The following is an 18663-nucleotide window of genomic DNA, read 5'->3' as shown; positions in this document are numbered from 1 at the left end:
CATCTAAGAGTTATAAAGATCTTAGAAGAGACACAGACTTAGATATTTGTGATCTCAGGTTAAGTTAAAATATCAAAAGCACAAGCCAGGGATGTAACTTACTAGTGGTATGCATGCTTTGATGGGTAATTCTATAAGGTTGGGGTTTCCTAGACTGGAAAAGAGGCCACAATCAACAACAGCGTGAAAAAAATGATTAAAATTAAAATGTCCTATACCCAAGTATATTTAAAAAAGAAAAATAGAGGGCAGAGCGGTGGCGTGGAGTGGTAAGGTGTCTGCCTTGCCGGCGCTAGCCTAGGATGGACCATGGTTATATCCCCCAGTGTCCCATTTAGGAGCGATTTCTGAGCGTAAAGCCAGGAGTGACCCCTGTGTGTTACCAGGTATGGCCTAAAAAAAAAAATAAATAAATAAATAAATAGAAAAACAGTAAAAGAAAGAATGGGAGAAAATATTCCTAAGTGATATATCTTGTAAATATCTATTAGCCAGATTATAAGGGACTCTTAATGAAACAATGTAATCCAAATATTACCAAAGGAATTTGTATAGACGTTTTCTCAAAATGTTATAAAAATGCCCAATAAGAATAGTAGGTGTTAGGAAAAGTCCAAACTAAGGTGAAATACAACATTGACTTAGTAGAATGGCTGTAATGGGAAATAGTTCAGATAACTGAAAATAATTGGAACAATTGCTATGGATATAGAAAAGCAGAACCCTTATACTTCATTATTGGCTAGAATATTAGAACAGTTCAGCCATTGGTGGAAGCAGCTTGCTGATTCCTCAAAAGTTAGATAGAATTTACCATATGTCCCAGCAATTACACTCCCATATGTCTATCCAAAAGAGCTGAACGCAGCATTCAGGCAACACATAAACACACATGTTCATGATGGCATGAAGCCACTAAATCCAAATGTTTGGAATAGATCATGTATCTACCAAAGGATAAATAATAGCCTGTCTGTCTGTGACCCATGCAAGTAGCAGATTCTTATTCTTCTATTAGAAAAGACTTTTAGAGGTCAGAGCAATAGCACAGCGGTAGGGCATTTGACTTGTATGCGGTCGACCTGGGAAGAACCTGGGTTCAGTCCCCTGCATCCTATATGGTCCCCTAAACTTGGCAGGAGTAATTTCTGATGGCAGAGCCAGGAGTGCTGTTAGGTATAGCCCATCCCCAAAAGACATTGAATAGATAATGCAATGCTAATAACAGAACACAAGTGACAGAAAAGGTCGCATAATGTATCCCTATCCCCACAGTGAAAAGGGCAAATTAAATTTCAAGAAAATGGCAAAATCCTACTGTGCATGGACCTACCTGCACGGGCTATTCAGACAGAATAGATAAATCCAGAGAGATAACACAGGCAAATGCCAGAGACTAGGGGCTAAAAGGGACAAGAAGCATCTGCTGATGGGCACAGGGCTGCGTTCTGGGATGAAAAAATAGGTTTATGACACTATGAATATACTAAATGTCAGTGAATTATTCACTTAAAAATGGTTAATTAGGGCCAAAAGAAAGTAGATTGGCTTGGGCTCTTGCCTTCAAGAGGCCAACACAGGTTCAAACTCCAGCACCTCATATGGTCTGCTGAGCCCACCAAGACTAATCCTGATCGAAGCCTGTACACTGCCAGATGTGCACTTATGCATATGCACAGACACACACACACACACACACACACACACACACACACACACAACATACACACAGAGTTTATTTTATAGTATCTGAATTTCACTGTAAATAAAGGAATAACAGAGCACAAAGGAAAAGAAACAAGTGCTGGAGAGAAAGAGCACTTAAGTTTTAGCTGGCTTTGGGATAAATAAGAGTTATTCCAGGTGATTTTCTTTCACATCCTGGGCTATAGTGATAATAAAGGAAGGGATGACAGTGTTAATAAAGGAGCCAGGAGTAACTCCTGATTGCCACCACGTGTTGCCCAAGTGCCGAAAAGAAAGCAAGGAAGCCAAGCGAGCAAGGAAAGGAAGCCACAGAGTTGTGGAGTCAGTCTAGAATTTTCTATGATCCGTGTTCCTTTGAAATAACAATTTTAAATGGTAAAATTTAAATTTAATTTAAATTTAAATTTAATTTAAAAGTGCCTTTAGAAGAAATTATAACATAAACACATATCATGGGATTATAAGCAAAATTTTGAAATGATTATTACTTGCTAAAAATGTATGTTTGGAGGACATTTCAAGGAGACTAGATTGAGACTATGAAAAGTATTTTTTAAATAACTTGATTTATTTGCTTTTTCTTAAGCAAAACGGTAGATTCTCTTAACAAAATCAAGACATCTTCACACAATAAACTGACTTTTGTTTCTCTGAATATCACATTGTACATAGTCATCTTATAACAGTGATGAAAACAGGATTATTTCTCAAGAAAATATATTTATTGGCTTTCTGTTCTCAAATTTGAACAGTAGCGCTTTATGAAAATTTTAATACAGCTGTTTATCTAACCAACCACTGTTAAGCAAGTGAGTCAACATTATTGTTTTGTAAGTGTCGTTTTTAAACTCATTTGATTTATACCTAGGGTAACTGTAAAATTGGCTTAATTTTTGGATATTAATGCAAAAAAAAACGTTTTAAAAAGATCAGTTTTCTTATATGTCAGCTCCATTTGATGTTTTGTTAAGGATAGATTTCACAGCAAAGCGTTTCTTTTGCCATTTTTGACCTGTCTATGACTTAAAGTAACTGTTTACACTGAATAAGTATTGCTTGGTGAGCATTGTCACACTTGATATTTTTTTCTGCTTAGTAGAAACTTCTAAACTGTTTCTAAACTGTTTTCTAAACTGTTTTTCTTTCCCTGTTAAATGATGTAACAGAACAAAGTTAAATTGTTTTATCTTCTTATTAAAAAATATTGGGGCCGGGCGGTGGCGCAAGAGGTAAGGTGCCTGCCTTGCCTGCGCTAGCCTTGGACGGACCGTGGTTCGATCCCCCGGTGTCCCATATGGTCCCCCAAGCCAGGAGCGACTTCTGAGCACATAGCCAGGAGTAACCCCTGAGCGTTACCAGGTGTGGCCCAAAAACCAAAAAAAAAAAAAAAAAAAAATATTGGGGGGAGTTAGGCCATACCCCATGGTGCTGGGTGCTTTCTCCTGGATCTGTGCTCAATGATCACACCTGACAGTCCCAGAGGACCATTAGACCCTGAACAAGGGCCTTACACAGTGTATCTCTCTAGCTCTTTCACCTTTTTTTAATTTTTTGGTTTTGGTTTTGGTTTTTGGGTCACACCCAGCAGTGGTCAGGGGTTATTACTGGCTCTATGCTCAGAAATCTACCCTGGCAGGCTTGGAGGACCATCTGAGATGCTGGGATTCGAACCACTGTCCTTCTGTGTGAAAGGCAAACCCATTACCTCCATGCTATCTCTCCGGCCTCCCTTTTATAATTTTTTTAATATAAATTTTTATTTTGATCATAGTGGCTTACATATTGTTGATAATAATATTTTAGGTACATAATTACATAAAATCAGGGGGGATTCCCATCGCCAAATTGTCATCCCTACGCCTCCGTTTCTATCCTACCTCCCTTTTCCTTTTCCCTCACCCCAGGGCGGCTAGAATATGTGGTCCCCTCTGTATCTAACCCACTACTTAGTAGTCTTGCACCTGTTTGGTCCTGATGCCTCCCTTATTTCCCCCTCTATCTGGAGTCAGGACTAGCTAGTTCAAGTTGCGTGGTTTTGTTTGAAGGAGAAAAAAAGCAATAAACTGGGGTAAGAGTCTAATACCCCGAAAATGGGCGGAGTCCTTCTAAAGGCTCTCATCATCAATCTGGGAGATGGAGAAAAAGTAGGTGAAACACTCCACTAGTACCAAAAGAAGTGTCAAATATCCAGTGAGGGCTCCAGCTATATCGATAAGCACCACACAGAGCAGACAAAACAAACAAACAAACAAGTAGAAAAAAAAATAAAACAAAAACAGACAAACAAAAATCACGCCATGGTCTTGAATTAAGAAACATGGCATAGCACATAACGAAAGAGAAGAAAGGAAGAGAAAAAAAAATAAGTATAATTGGGGACTACACTTTCAATAATCTCACCCAAACAGAGAAATCGACCAAAATAGATTGGTAAATCAAAAATAATAATAACAATAATAAATGAAGGTAATATATATATTTATATCAAAAAAATAACCAAGGTTTTGTGCTTTTTGTATTTTTGTTTTTTTCCCTCCTGCACTGGCACAGTAAATATTGGGGTCATTCGAAAAAGAATTTACTTGGCCTAAGAGATATGGGATTTCTCCGTCCTTGGAGCATACTGTCATGGGATCAACTCTAGACATTGCTCAGGATCCTTTACTTTCCCGGTGGTGTTTTTTTTTTTTTTTTTCTTCTTTCTTTTTTTTCTTTTTTTCCTTTGGTGTGTGGAAGACTTCTGTTCTGTGTTTAGAGGTCTCAGTATCTGTACAGATCCTGAGGTGGGACTTATGATGAAGTCAGTCTTTGTGGTTCTAGAGGTTCTGTTACCTCAGTGTCATTTTAATCCATCTTCTGTGGTTGATAATCTTGGTCTTTGCACTGAGCCTAGGGTGGCACCTAGGATAGCGTCTTTCTTTGTGCTCCCAACAGCCCCATTCCATTACAATTGTCTCTGCCGGATCTTTGGGGCTGGGGATCATGATTCTTGTGCAGGTCATAGTTCAAACCCTAAACTAGGGCTTATTTATTGGTCCCAAGATGTATACAGTCTGGTCGTGGATCAAGCAGCCAGTCATCTGTAAATCCCGATCTTGGGTTTTTGTCCTACCAAAGGGAGCCAAGACTTCTGGTTTTGTCTTGTCGTTAGTTGGTAAGGTAGGCTAATCTGCTCTAAGGTCAAGATGATCGCATTTTCCCCGTTGTCAGGATATCATGTTAGAGCTGGGCCTTGTTGTTGGTCTCGTCATATTAAGGCTGTCCTGGATGGAGTTTGTTTCCTGCAGCTGTTGTGGAGATCTGTGCCGTTTCTATGTCGGGGATCCAGGGTTCAAGGCTGGATGAATGGTATCTAATCACCTGAGGTCTAATTTGATTCCACATGACATATTTTCAAGGCAGGAGATATCCCTATATTTTAAATAACTATGAGTTCCTATCTCTAGTAGATAAGAGCTCTCTTTTATTTTTTTTTTAAATGTAAAATTTCCCCTTTACTTAGTGTGCCTTTGTAGGGGGAAGTGGTGCTACATTATAATGTCTGTATATTCGTGGGTGGACTGATGGGATAACAGTCACAGGTCACATACCAAAAAACGAAGAGAAAAAAAAAGGGGGGGGGAGGGGATTGAAACTGTATGTGCTCACAAATATATATGAAGGACAAACATTTAAAAAAAAGATAAATAAAAAAAAAAAGAAATAAAATGAGTTAGCGAAATTTTTATGGGACCAAAGTGGTGCAAAAGACTACCTTACATTTGGGGGAGGGCAGGTAAAGAGGTGGTGTATTACAGGTCTTATGCCTATGTTGGAAGTACAGTTTTTCCCATTGTCTTTTGGGTTTTTCTTGTGTGGGTTCCCGGGCATCTTCCTAACCCACCCCCTGACCTTCTTCAGATTGGTAAATATTTGCGGCAGGGGGGTCTTGGAAGAGTTCTTGCATTGGGGATACTTTTGGATCTAGGCCCGGTTTCAAGGAGCAGTTCGCGTTAGGGGGAGTTGGTCGGGAGGGCCTCGCAGCATGAGTCCATAGGGGAGTTGGCTGTCTTTTCTTTCAGGAGACGAGGTGTGGTTTTATCTGGGTGTCCTCTCGCCTGGGTGCTGGGTACTGGTTCGTTGGGTAGGAGGCGATCTTGATGCCTAATAGAATAAGGACAGGGGGTGAAGAGTTTTAATATGGTGGGAGATCTGGATGGGATTGAGGGGTGAGGGGATAGTTGGATTTCCGGAGGGGGGAAAGGGGAAGGTGTATGGGAAGGGTTTGAAGGGAGAGAAAAGAGAAAATACCTTAGAGAGAAAAAGGGGGGGAGAAAGGGAGAAAAGTTATGAGCAGAATAGAAGAAGAAAAAGAAAAATAAAAAAGTAGTGAGAAGAGGGGAGAGAATAGCAAGGGAATGCTGGTTTGATTGAATGTGTTCGGAGAATAGAGCCTGTAGTTTAAGTCTGTACGTCTCAGGTACTGCTTCAGTGGTCTGACTGGTCACGTGCTTCAATTCCTAAATGAAGGTATTACCTAGAGATAAAGTGTATGTTAAAGAGTTTTCTTGTGGCCATCTCGTAGTGCAAGCAAGGTATGGTATCCCGTGTGGTATCCCGAGTTGCCACCTTAGTTTGTCCACCCTTTGTATCCAAGGGCACCTGTGGGCAGAAAAGCTGAGAGGTTATTTAAAGTATAGTAAGATAAAGGCATTAAAAGGTAGTGTTATGGTATGTTGCCATTGTAGTCCGTGATTTCCCTTGGTGTTCTATACTTGTGTTCCTGTATATGAACTCTAAGGGATTATTGTGGACCTTTGTTGTAGAAGTCTGATTACATACCTGCTCTCTCTATGCTGCCGTTTCTGTTGTTGCTGTTTTCTTTGTGGTATAATGTGTAGTCGAGAGTTTGCGTTGTTCCTTTTTCATGTATTTTGGACACTGCTCCCACTATTACAGTGTTCGGAGTTTCTACCCTGTTATTTGATAGGATTTAGTTGTGTATAAACTATGTGTTCTAGGTGTTTCAGAATAGTGCTACCATTCTGTGTTTATCTTTTGTCTTCTGACTTACTTCGTTTAACATAACATGATCTAGGTCCATCCATGTTGCTGCAAAGTCTGTGATTGTATCGTTTCTGACTGCCATGTAATATTCCATTGTGTATATGTACCACATCTTAATGATCCATTCATCTGTTGTTGGACATCGAGGTTGGTTCCAAGATTTGGCTATTATACTGAGTGCTGCAATAAAGAGTGGGGTGCATATATATTTTGAAATGAATGTCCTTCCATCTTGTGGGTATATGCCTAGTAGAGCAATTGCTGGGTCAAATGGCAGATCAATTCTGAGTTCTTTGAGCACTCTCCAGACTTTTCTCTATAGATGTTGGACTAGGGGGCATTCCCACCAGCAGTGGATGAGAGTTCCTTTCATACTGCATCCTCGCCAACAAAGGTTGTTTCCATTATTTTTGATGTGAGCCAACCTCACTGGTGTAAGGTGGTATCTCATTGTTGTCTTGATTTGGATCTCCCTGATGATGAGTGAAGGTGAGCATGTTTTCATGTGTTTGTTGGCCATCCTTCTGTCTTCCTCAGAGAAGTGTCTATTCATTTCATCTCCCCATTTTTCTATGGCTTTATTTGGTTTTGAGGGGCTCAGCTTTCTGAGTGCTTTGTATGTTCTAGATATCAGCCCTTTATCTGATATGTCAAGTGAGAAGATTTTTTTCCCATTCTGTTAGCTGTCTTCTTGCATTAAGTAGGGTTTCTTTTGCCATGCAGAAGCTTTTTAGTTTGATGTAGTCCCATTAGTTTATATTTGATGCTAACGTTCTTGCCATTGGTGCTCCGTTCTCAAAGACCTTTTTGATATATAGGTCTTCGAGTGTTTTGCCTATTTTATTCTCAATAAACTTTATAGATTCAGGTCTGATTTCAAGGTCTTTGATCCATTTTGAGTTGACTTTTGTATAAGGAGTGAGGTATGGGTCAATTTTCACTTTCGTACATGTGGTTTTCCAGTTGTACCAACACCATTTGTTGAATAGGCTTTCTTTGTTCCATTTCAGATTCTTGCCTCTTTTATCAAATATTAGTTGGCTGTATATCTGGGGGTTTATGTCTGGGAATTCTGTTCTGATCCACTGGTCTGAGTTCCTGTCTCTGTTCCAGTACCATGCTGTTTTAATTACTATGGCTTTATAGTATAGTTTCAAGTTAGGTAAGGAGATGCCTCCCAGCTTCTTGTTTTTCAGTATGTGTTTGGCTATCCTGGGTCTTTTGTGGTTCCAGATGAATTTTGTGTTTGATTGTTCTATTTCTTTAAAGAATTGTGTCTGAATTTGGATAGGGATTGCATTAAATCTATATAGAAGTTTGGGTAAGATAGTCATTTTGACTATGTTAATTCTACCTATCCATGAGCATGGGATGTTCTTCCATTTCTTTAGATCGTCGTCAATTTCTTTCTGAAGAGTTTTGAAGTTTCCCTGGTAAAGGTCTTTCACTTCTCTTTTAAGGTTTATTCCTAGATACTTGATATTTTTTGATACTATCTTAAATGGGATTGTATTTTTAATCTCTCTCTCCTCAACTTCATTGTTTGTATATAGAAACGCTACTGTCTTTTGTGTATTGACTTTGTATCCAGCCACTTTGCTGTATTGGTTGATTGTTTCTAGGAGTTTTACTGTGGACTCTTTAGGGTTTTTGATGTATATCATCATATCGTCGGCAAATAGAGCTAGCTTGTGTTCATCTTTCCCTACTTGAATTCCTTTGATTCCTTTCTCTTGTCGGATTGCTATTGCTAGGACTTCTAAGGTTATATTGAATAAGAGTGGAGAGAGTGGACAGCCTTGCCTAGTTCCTGACCTTAGTGGGAATGCTTCTAGTTTCTCGCCATTAAGTATAATGTTGGCTGTAGGCTTTTCATAAATAGCTGTAACTATCTTGAGGAAGGTTCCTTCTAACCCTATTTTGCTGAGTGTCTTTAACATGAAAGGATGTTGGATTTTGTCAAATGCCTTCTCGGCATCGATTGATATGATCATGTGGTTTTTGTCTTTCATGTTGTTGATGTGATGTATCATGTTTATTGATTTGCGTATGTTGAACCAACCTTGCATTCCTGGTATGAAACCCACTTGGTCGTGATGTATGATCTTTTTGATGAAGTGTTGGATTCAGTTTGCTAAGATTTTGTTGAGTATCTTTGCATCTATGTTCATTAGTGAGATTGGTCTGTAGTTTTCTTTTTTGGTGGTGTCTTTGCCTTCTTTGGGAATGAGTGTGATATTGGCCTCATAAAAGGAGTTGGGGAGGATTCCTGTTTTTTCTATGGTTTGGAAAAGCCTTTGGAACAGTGGTAATAGGTCTTCTTTAAATGTTTGATAGAATTCACCTGTAAATCCATCTGGGCCTGGGCATTTGTTCTTAGGGAGTTTTTTAATTACCTCTTCAATTTCCTCTGAAGTGATTGGTCTGTTTAGACTTTCTAGATCTTCCTTTTCCAGTCTTGGAGGAGGGTGTTTGTCCAAGAATCTGTCGATTTCTACTGGGTTCTCTAGCCTACTTGAGTATAGTTGTTCATAATATGATCTCATGATATGTTGTATTTCTTGGGGTTCTGTTGTAATCTCTCCCCTTTCATTTGTGATCCTAGTGATTTGGGTGTTTTCCCTCTTTTTTTTGGTGAGTCTTGCCAATGGTTTGTCTATCTTGTTTATTTTTTCGAAAAACCAACTCCTGGTCTCATTGATTTTTTGTATTGTTTTCTTAGTTTCGATGTTGTTTATTTCTGCTCTGGTTTTTATTATTTCTTGCCTTCTGGTTGTGGTTGGATTTCTCTGTTGCTGTTGTTCCAATTCTTTGAGGTGATCTTTTAAACTCTTGGTTTTGTTGTTTTCCTGTTTCTTGACATAGGCCTGTATTGCTATGAGTTTCCCCCTAATTACTGCTTTTGCTGTGTCCCATAGATTTTGACATGTTGTCTCTTCATTGTCATTTGTCTCAAGGAATCTTTTTATTTCTTCCTTGAGTTGTTCTTTGATCCAGCTGTTGTTAAGCAGCATGTTGTTTAGTCTCCAGGTATTAGTTTTCCTCCAATGCTTCTTCTTGACATCAATTTTAAGCTCTGTTGCATAGTGATCTGAAATGGTACTTCTAATGATCCTTACCTTTGTGATCTTACATAGGTTGGCTTTGTATCCTAAGACATGGTCTATTCTGGAGAAGGTTCCATGTGGGTTTGAGAAGAATGTGTATTCTGCTTTCTGGGGATGGAGGGCTCTATATAAGTCTGTTAGCCCTAAATCTTCTAATTTTTCATTTAGAGCTCTTATTTCTTTGCTATTTTTCTGCTTGGAGGATCTGTCCAGTGGTGATAGTGGAGTATTGAGGTCCCCTACTATTATCACAATTCCCTTCATGTGTTTCTCCAGGTTTGCCAGTAGTTGCCTCACATATTTTGGTGACTCTACATTAGGTGCATAGATATTGACCAGGGTTAGTGTTTCTTGATCTAATGTTCCCCTGACCAGTAAGTAGTGACCCTCTTTGTCTCTGATCACTTTCTTGAGGTTGAATACAATTTGGTCTGATATAAGAATGGCTGTCCCTGCTCTTTTTTGTTTTCCATTGGCCTGAATAATTACTTTCCATCCTTTTATTCTAAGCCTGTGCTTATCCTGTAGCTGTAGGTGTGTTTCTTGCAGACAGCAGAAGTCCGGTTTATTTTTCCTAACCCAGTTCTCTACTATGTGTCTTTTAATTGGAGAGTTTAGTCCGTTTACGTTTAGGGAAATTATTGATAGAGAGGACTGTTGTGCAGTTGTATTGTGTGGAGTGGTTGTTGTTACAATCGGGGGTTTGGATTGTGTAATTCTTCTCTGAGTAAGTCGCTTAGGATCAGCTTAGTTTGCACAAATAGTTCAAGTTCATTCATGTTTGAGAATGTTTTTAGTCTGCCCTCCCATATGAATGATAGTTTTGCTGGGTATTGGACCCTGGGTTGGAAATTTCTTTCATTCAGTCGTTTAAATATGTCATTCCACTGTCTTCTTGCTTGAATTATTTCAAATGGGAGATCTGGTTTGATTCTTATGTCCTTTCCTTTGTACTTGAGGTTTTTTTTCTCCCTTATTGCTTTCAGGAGTTCCTCTTTCTCTTTGTTTTTTGCCATTTGGATTATTATGTGTCTTGGTGTGGGTTTATTGGGGTCTATTTTATTAGGGACTCTCTTGACTTCTTGGATTTGTCCTGAATTGTCTTTCCAGAGGGTGGGAAAGTTCTCTGTTATTATCTCACTGACTACCTGTTCTACCCCCTTCCCTATTTCCTCCCCTTCTGGTATACCCACAATTTTTAGATTGTTTCTTTTGTCCTTGTTCATTAGATATTGGATTTTTCCTTCCAGTGCTTTGCCTTTTATTTCTTTGTTGGTTTCTTGATCATTTTTTGATTGCAGTTTTCCTTCGAGTTCTTCTATGTGCTTCTCCAACTCTGTGTTTCTGCTCGTAAGGCTTGTTACCTTGTCTTTTAATTCCTTCACTTCTTTTTGTATGGACTCTCTCATGTTCTTTGACATTTCTTCTTTAATTTGGCTGATTCGTTCGTCCATGGATTTTTTATATTCGGTTGTTAGGGTTTCTTTTAATTCTTTTAGTAATTCTTGCATTTCCTTCCTCATGACTGCTTTTAGGTCTTCTTCCCGTGGATCTGTGCGCTTTGGTGGACTTGGAAATTTGATAGGATTTGTCATGGTGTCTCCAATTATTAGCGATTTCCTTGCTTTACGCATTGTTCTTTGTATTTAATGGTGTATTTTGGAGTGCTGTGGCTTCTAATTTTGGCCTGCTTTGGTCCCCTTCCTGAAGGTGTTTCTAGAGGGGCCTGTTGGGTGAGTTTGTTGAGCCTAGCCCTTTCTCCTCCCCTTTGCTACCTAGAGTGCAGCCTTCCTGCTGTGGGTCTTGTCCCTTTCTGCTCCTTATTTGTGTCAGTGGTGCAGTTCCACTCCTGGCCACAATGGTTACTGGCGCTGTTGAGCCTAGCTCTCAATCCCCTTTCCTTTCTCTGGGAGTCACTGGGGCTCCGCCCCCTCCACGCCTCCCTTGAAGGGTTCCCTCAGTCCAACACTTTGGGTTCTGTCCTCACCCTTGGGGAGTCCCTGGTCCACTCCAGGGTCCAGGGGGGTGGACTGTTCTAGGTCACCTGCGAGTCCAGATGGCTGGCCCTATCTCTCCCGTATCGGGTAGCTCAACTTGCCTTTCTAGGCACCTACCTGGGGGAAGGGGGTCACTGGACCCTCTCCGGCTGGCATGCAGGGGTCCCTGGGGGGGGGGGGCAGTCCAAACCGCGCAAAGGGACAGAAATTCACTCAGGCCTCTCCTCACTCACGCCTCCCGCCTGCACGCCGGAACCCCTGGGGGCTCCCTTTTATAATTTTTAAGTAAGAATTCTTACAGTGAAATACCTGTCTTCAGAACTTGAAAAAATTTAAAAACTGAAAATAAGAGAAACTACATGTATTAAGGCATATTACATTTAATTAATTATTTAATTAAATACTTTATTACATATATTAATTAATCTTTAGGAATCTTTTGGACTTCTGTTTCCTCTAAATAAAGGTGAATCAAAAACAAAGACTGAGGAGTTAGATATCCTTCCAGTAATTTCCTTGGGAAGGACACAAATATGTCCAACCATTAAAACAAGAAATTTCAGTACTACTTAATTCTTGACACATCGAGTTTTAAAACACTCCAGAAGCATCCAAATAAAATAGGACTTTGTACTACTTGTTAATTGAGCTTCCTTTCCATATGAGCATTTCCAAGGTATTGAATCTTCATTGTTTTTCTTTCAAATTCAAAAGATGAACATTGCATACAAAGAGACCTGTGATCAATTAAAGTTCAGAGATATTATGTCTATCATCCGTCCTGGAGTAAGACTTTGCCTCTGAGGAGGCTGGAGAGAAGAAACCAGATTTATTTTTTGTGTCGTGTCATATTTCCTGGAATCATTGATTAGGGCTGTGCTCCTTAGATTTGTAAACACTTAAAAAAGTCTCTTGTGGGAAGGAGCCATGTGGGGGGGGGGGGACTTCCATTCCATGCCCTGGCATCCCTTCTAGTGATTTTATAGTTCTTATAATGAATCTAAGCCACTGTTTGTTGTTCTGTTATTTGAATCACTGCTTATACCAGTCTTTCATCTCCTTTTCCATGTATCATTTGTACAGGCTGTAAACAAAATGGCACCAAGCTTGGTGATGTTATCCTTCCACCCTGGGCAAAAGGGGACCCGCGAGAATTCATTCGAGTGCACCGAGAGGTAACAGGCACTACAGTACACTTTTAAGCAGAGGTTGGGTTCTGAATGGTCATTTACCTGAAGTCAGTGAGGGGTTGCTGAACAGCATTTTACCCAACTGGTTCCATTGCAAGTGGTGGTTTTGTGATTTGTAGTCATTTTCCTTTCTACTGGCTCCTTCCTGCACTTTCTGAACCAGTCTGTGTATGTCACTCAGCGGCTGAAACTGGCTTTCACCCTTGCAGGCTTTGGAATGTGATTATGTGAGTGCCCATCTGCACGAGTGGATTGACCTCATCTTCGGCTACAAACAGCAAGGGCCTGCTGCGGTCGAAGCTGTAAACGTCTTCCATCATCTTTTTTATGAAGGGCAGGTAGATATCTACAATATCAATGACCCACTGAAGGAAACTGCCACCATCGGGTTCATTAACAACTTCGGTCAGATCCCTAAGCAGGTACGAATGTTTGCCAATGGTCTCTGTGGTAGTGGTGTACAGGCTGCTCCCCAGCAGTACTGGGGCAGGGAGGGGAGAAGGTACATACACTGTGATCACTCCCAGAGATGTTCATCCCACTTCTGCGGGCTGACATCTTGATGCATAATGAGTCTGGCAACATCACTTTTTTACTTGGGGCTTATAAGCTAGAATTCAAGCGTGATAATGTATACCACCACCCTTTTCAGCTCTACTCCTGGGCATTAGTTACTTTGGATTTGGAAGTTCTGCTGGGAGCATTGTGAGTCATAAACAGTGGTGCTTTAGGTTCATACTCTCAAGCCTACTTGTTCTACGGAGTCATGGACCATGTACTTTAGGGGAATCAATCCCATGTCTCCCACATGTAAACAATGCATTTTTTTTTTTTGATTTTTGGACCACACCTGGCGGTGCTCAGGGGTTACTCCTGGCTATCTGCTCAGAAATAGCTCCTGGCAGGCCTGGGGGACCATATGGGACACCGGGATTCGAACCAACCACCTTAGGTCCTGGATCGGCTGCTTGCAAGGCAAACGCCGCTGTGCTATCTCTCCTGGCCCAACAATGCATTCTTGTTCTTTATACTACCAACCCTCTATTTAATTTCTTTCTTTTTTTGGTTTTTGGCTTTGGGGGGCCACACACAGTGGTGTGCAGGAGTTACTCCTGGCTCTCTACTCAAGAATTACTCCTGGTATGCTTGGAAACCATATGGGATGCCAGGGATGGAACCTGGTTCAGTTGCGTGCAAAGCAAACTACCTTACCAGCTGTGTCACTCTAGCCCCTGTTTGGTTTCTTCTGTTAAATTGTGTAATATTTGTGCAGATGGTTGATGAGTTTGTGGCATATAGTCAAATATAGGCTTAAGGTGTTGTTGGTTTTTTTTTAATCTTTTTATTTTCCTAATTGAATCACTCTGAGATAAAGTTACAAAGTTGTTGATTGGGGACCAGCAAGTGCCCAAGACCACCCACAAGATCAAGAAATAGACAGTGGTGTCTTTGAGAAGCTGATTGATGTAGATATAGGCTGTGACAGTACATGTTGTGGGACACCTGGAAATAGAGACTCAGGGTAAGCGTCTGCATCCAGAGGATCTTGTTCACCCTGAAATAGTTGCTTTTCTAGCCTTCAGATACTGTCTACCCCAGCAGGCTCTGCACTCTGCCATGCTGCACTTCTCTGTCCCTGCATTAGCTCTCTCTGGATCTCAGGAGTTATTGTTTGTCTGAGGAAAGGATATTTATGGCTTTTCAGGGGGCCAGGTGGTGCAGGGGATGAACCCCAGCCCTCCCACATGCAAAGCACACAATCTTTCCTTTTGCATTCTTCCAAGCCCTCTGCTTGTTTGAGTGCAGGAGTAGTAGTGTTTGTGTTAGACTCTGACATGATGTCCAGAGCTCATGTCCACACTTCCTCAGGTACCATGTGGTACCAGGAATCAATCTCAGGTTTCCCATGTCAAGCACATGCTCCAATCCTTGGAGCCAGCTCCCTGACCCCTCCTTGTTTGTTGTCTGACCAGATTTGAAGACACAGAACAATGGCAAGTCTTTGTAGATAGAAAGGCCAAGACCTCTTCTCTGTATGTATCCAGTCCCCTAACAGGTAGACCTTATTCACTTCTGAAGCAAAATGCTTGTTGGTAAACATGATTCCCAGTTGATGAATCATCATAGCTAAACTCCGTCTCTGAATGATTCTGATGCAGAGATGACCTGCTTTTGTCTCCTGTGTAAAAGAAACACGCAACAAAAATACTGAGACCCAGTGCTATTGCAAAATTTTTGTTTCACATTTGAGTATAAGGCACATTGTTTGAATACTAGCATATTACTAGGACATTTCTGGCATCTCACAAAACATAGTTGTAAAGGGCCAGAGCCACAGTACAGTGGTTAGGGTACTGGCTGGCTTTGCACATGGCCAACATAGGTTCGATCTCTGACATCCCTTATGGTCCCCAAGTAAAACCGATTAAACCCCAGGAGTAATTCCTGAGTGGAGAGCCAGGAATAACCCCTGAGCACAGCTGGGTGTGTTCCCAAAATGAAGTTGTCACATGGCCACAAAAGCTATTGCGTGGTCCAGCAATTCAAACCTATAATTGCTGATGCTGTGGCTTACATAGGTGTGGTTATGGCTGCCAGTTTTCTTGGAACTGACATCAGAAGTAAGAGTGCCCTACTCACTCCAAAAAGTGTTGGTGCTATCAGCTCAATACCAGCATACCTGGAGCTTGTCAGATTGCTATCTCTGCAGAAAGTTTTAGGGAGTGGCCGACAGTCACCTTTTTAAGTTTGATTTAAATTTTGTGTCCCTTGACTTCAGTGCTATTGACTCTCTGGTTTGTATATTTGGCTTAGCATTTCCCTGTACTGCCACTATACACCCATGACCCCAGTGCCCCATTGTTTCCCGACTGCCTCTTTTCCCTACTCTTCTTGATTCTTTATTTCTCCTTCCTATTCTTGGGGGTCAATGATGATTTAAGCATCCCTCATTTAAACCACTGTATTTCACAATGGGAAATATTTTTATACTACTTCATACTCTCATACGAGTAAGAAAAACGAAAAATATACATGGAGTAGAATATAATAATAAAAGCCAGCCCTGTACCCTACCTTTATTAAATAGAAGCAAGATATTTAAATATTTGAGCCCCAACAATGTATCGCCTTTCTTCATACAAGACTTCTCTTTTTTTCTCTAAAAATTCAATTTCAGGTTCACAAAGAAAGTGGCTTACATTCATTTTAGAACTCACTTCATTTAAGATTTCCTCAAACACCAGTTTCCTAATAGAAATGGAATCTGCGCCTATTCCTGGCAGCCTGCTCTGACCTCTGTGAACTCCTCTAGAGTAAAGCAGAGGAGCCTGGTACCCACTACCAGTCATGGTGCTCAGGAGATGCAGCAGTGTCTGGCATAGAAAAGGGCTCTGGACTATGAGCGTTAATGTATCTCCCCTTCTCATGCTAGTTATTTAAGAAGCCTCATCCACCAAAGCGAGTGAGGAGTCGACTCAACGGGGACAACTCAGGAATCTCTCTCCCACCAGGGTTAATGAGTGACAAGATATTTTTCCATCATCTGGACAACTTGAGGCCTTCTCTAACACCTGTGAAAGGTGAGCATACTTTTTTCAACAATAAGCAAAATCTTTAGTAAATTCTAGAATTTCGTTCCCATGAGTCACTAAATACTAGATTTTCTTTTTAGCGATTTTATTTAGATTTACTTTTAAATTAAAACACTGTTTTTGTTCATAGTTGAGTTTTAGATATACAAGGTTTCAGCACTGATCTCAATATCTCAATATCCCTCTTCAGAGTTCCCAAGTTCCTTCCCAAAAGCCCATTTCCCAGCCTTCCTCTTGAAAAACATGTTTGTTTATTTGTTCATTTGTTTGTGAGACGTATCTGGCAGTGCTTCAGTCTTCCTCCTGGCTCTGCACTCAGGATCACTCCTGGTGGTGCTCGGGAGACCATATCTAAAATGCCAGAGAATCACCCAACCCACAGTACTATTGCTCCAACTACTGTTTTTTTCTTTTTTTATATATATTTTATTTAAACACCTTGATTACATTCATGATTGTGTTTGGGTTTCAGTTATGTAAAGAACACCACCCATCACCAGTGCAACATTCCCATCACCAATATCCCAAATCTCCCTCCTCCACACCAGACCCCTGCCTGTACTCTAGACAGGCTTTCTATTTCCCTAAGACATTCTCATTATTAGGATAGTTCAAAATGTGGTTATTTCTCTAACTAAACTCATTTCTGTTTGTGGTGAGCTTCATGAGGTGAGGTGTAACTTCCTGCCCTTAACTCTTTTGTGTCTGAAAATTATTATTTCAAGAATGTCTGGGCCCGGAGAGATAGCAGAGCGGTGTTTGCCTTGCAAGCAGCCGATCCAGGACCAAAGGTGGTTGGTTCGAATCCCGGTGTCCTGTATGGTCCCCTGTGCCTGCCAGGAGCTATTTCTGAGCAGACAGCCAGGAGTTACCCCTGAGCAACACTGGTTGTGGCCCAAAAAAAAAAAAAAAAAAAAAAAACAAAAAAAGAATGTCTTCCATTTTTCTTAAAACCCATAGATGAGTGAGACCATTCTGCGTTTTTCTCTCTCACTCTGACTTATTTCACTCAGCATAATAGATTCCATGTACATCCATGAACAGGAAAATTTCATGACTTCATCTCTCCTGACAGCTGCAGAATATTCCATTGTGTATATGTACCACAGTTTCTTTAGCCATTCATCTGTTGAAGGGCATCTTGGTTGTTTCCAGAGTCTTGCTATGGTAAATAGTGCTGCAATGAATATAGGTGTAAGGAAGGGATTTTTGTATTGTATTTTTGTGTTCCTAGGGTATATTCTTAGGAGTGGTATAGCTGGATCGTATGAGACCTCGATTTCCAGTTTTGGGAGGAATCTCCATATCACTTTCCATAAAGGCTGAACTAGACGGCCTTTCCATCAGCAGTGGATAAGAGTTCCTTTCTCTCTACATCCCCGTCAACACTGTTTGTTGTCATGTTCTTTGTGATGTGTGCCAATCTCTGTGGTGTGAGGTGGTATCTCATAGTTGTTTTGATTTGCATCTCCCTGATGATTAGTGATGTGGAGCATTTTTTCATGTGTCTTTTGGCCATTTGTATTTCTTCTTTCTCAAAGTGTCTGTCCATGTCTTCTCATTTTTTGATGGGATTAGATGTTTACTTCTTGTAAAGTTCTGTTAGTGCCTTGTATATTTTGGAGATTTGCCCCTTATCTGAAGGGTATTGGGTGAATAGTTTCTCCCACTCAGTGGGTGGCTCTTGTATCCTGGGTGCTATTTCGTTTGAGGTGCAGAAGCTTCTCAGCTTAATATATTCCCATCTGTTAATCTCTGCTTTCACTTGCTTGGAGAGTACAGTTTCCTCCCTGAATATGCCTGTAGTTTCAATGTCCTGGAGTGTTTTGCCTGTGTTGTTCTATATATTTTATGGTTTTGGGTCTGATATCGAGGTCTTTCATCCATTTGGATTTTACCTTCATACATGACGTTAGCTGGGGGTCTAGTTCAATGTTTTGCAAGTGGCTAGCCAGTTGTGCCAAGACCACTTGTTGAAGAGGCTTTCTTTGCTCCATTTAGGATTTTTTGCTCCTTTATCAAA

At 40.6% G+C, this 18663-nt stretch overlaps 1 protein-coding gene across 1 annotated transcript in view; it reads left to right on the top strand.

The window, feature by feature from the left end:
* The window catches only part of WDFY3 (WD repeat and FYVE domain containing 3), a 301877-nt gene that overhangs the window by 255488 nt on the left and 27726 nt on the right, over window positions 1–18663 (top strand). Inside the window, exons 56-58 of the mRNA XM_049790238.1 lie at window positions 12941–13032; window positions 13257–13469; window positions 16481–16628. Of these exons, the coding sequence (XP_049646195.1) occupies window positions 12941–13032; window positions 13257–13469; window positions 16481–16628 (453 nt within the window). The remainder of the gene's footprint in view (window positions 1–12940; window positions 13033–13256; window positions 13470–16480; window positions 16629–18663) is intronic.

This window comes from Suncus etruscus, chromosome 16 (genome assembly GCF_024139225.1).
Source record: "Suncus etruscus isolate mSunEtr1 chromosome 16, mSunEtr1.pri.cur, whole genome shotgun sequence".
Taxonomy (NCBI): Eukaryota; Metazoa; Chordata; class Mammalia; order Eulipotyphla; family Soricidae; genus Suncus; species Suncus etruscus.
This window is presented reverse-complemented; position numbering and strand designations above follow the sequence as displayed.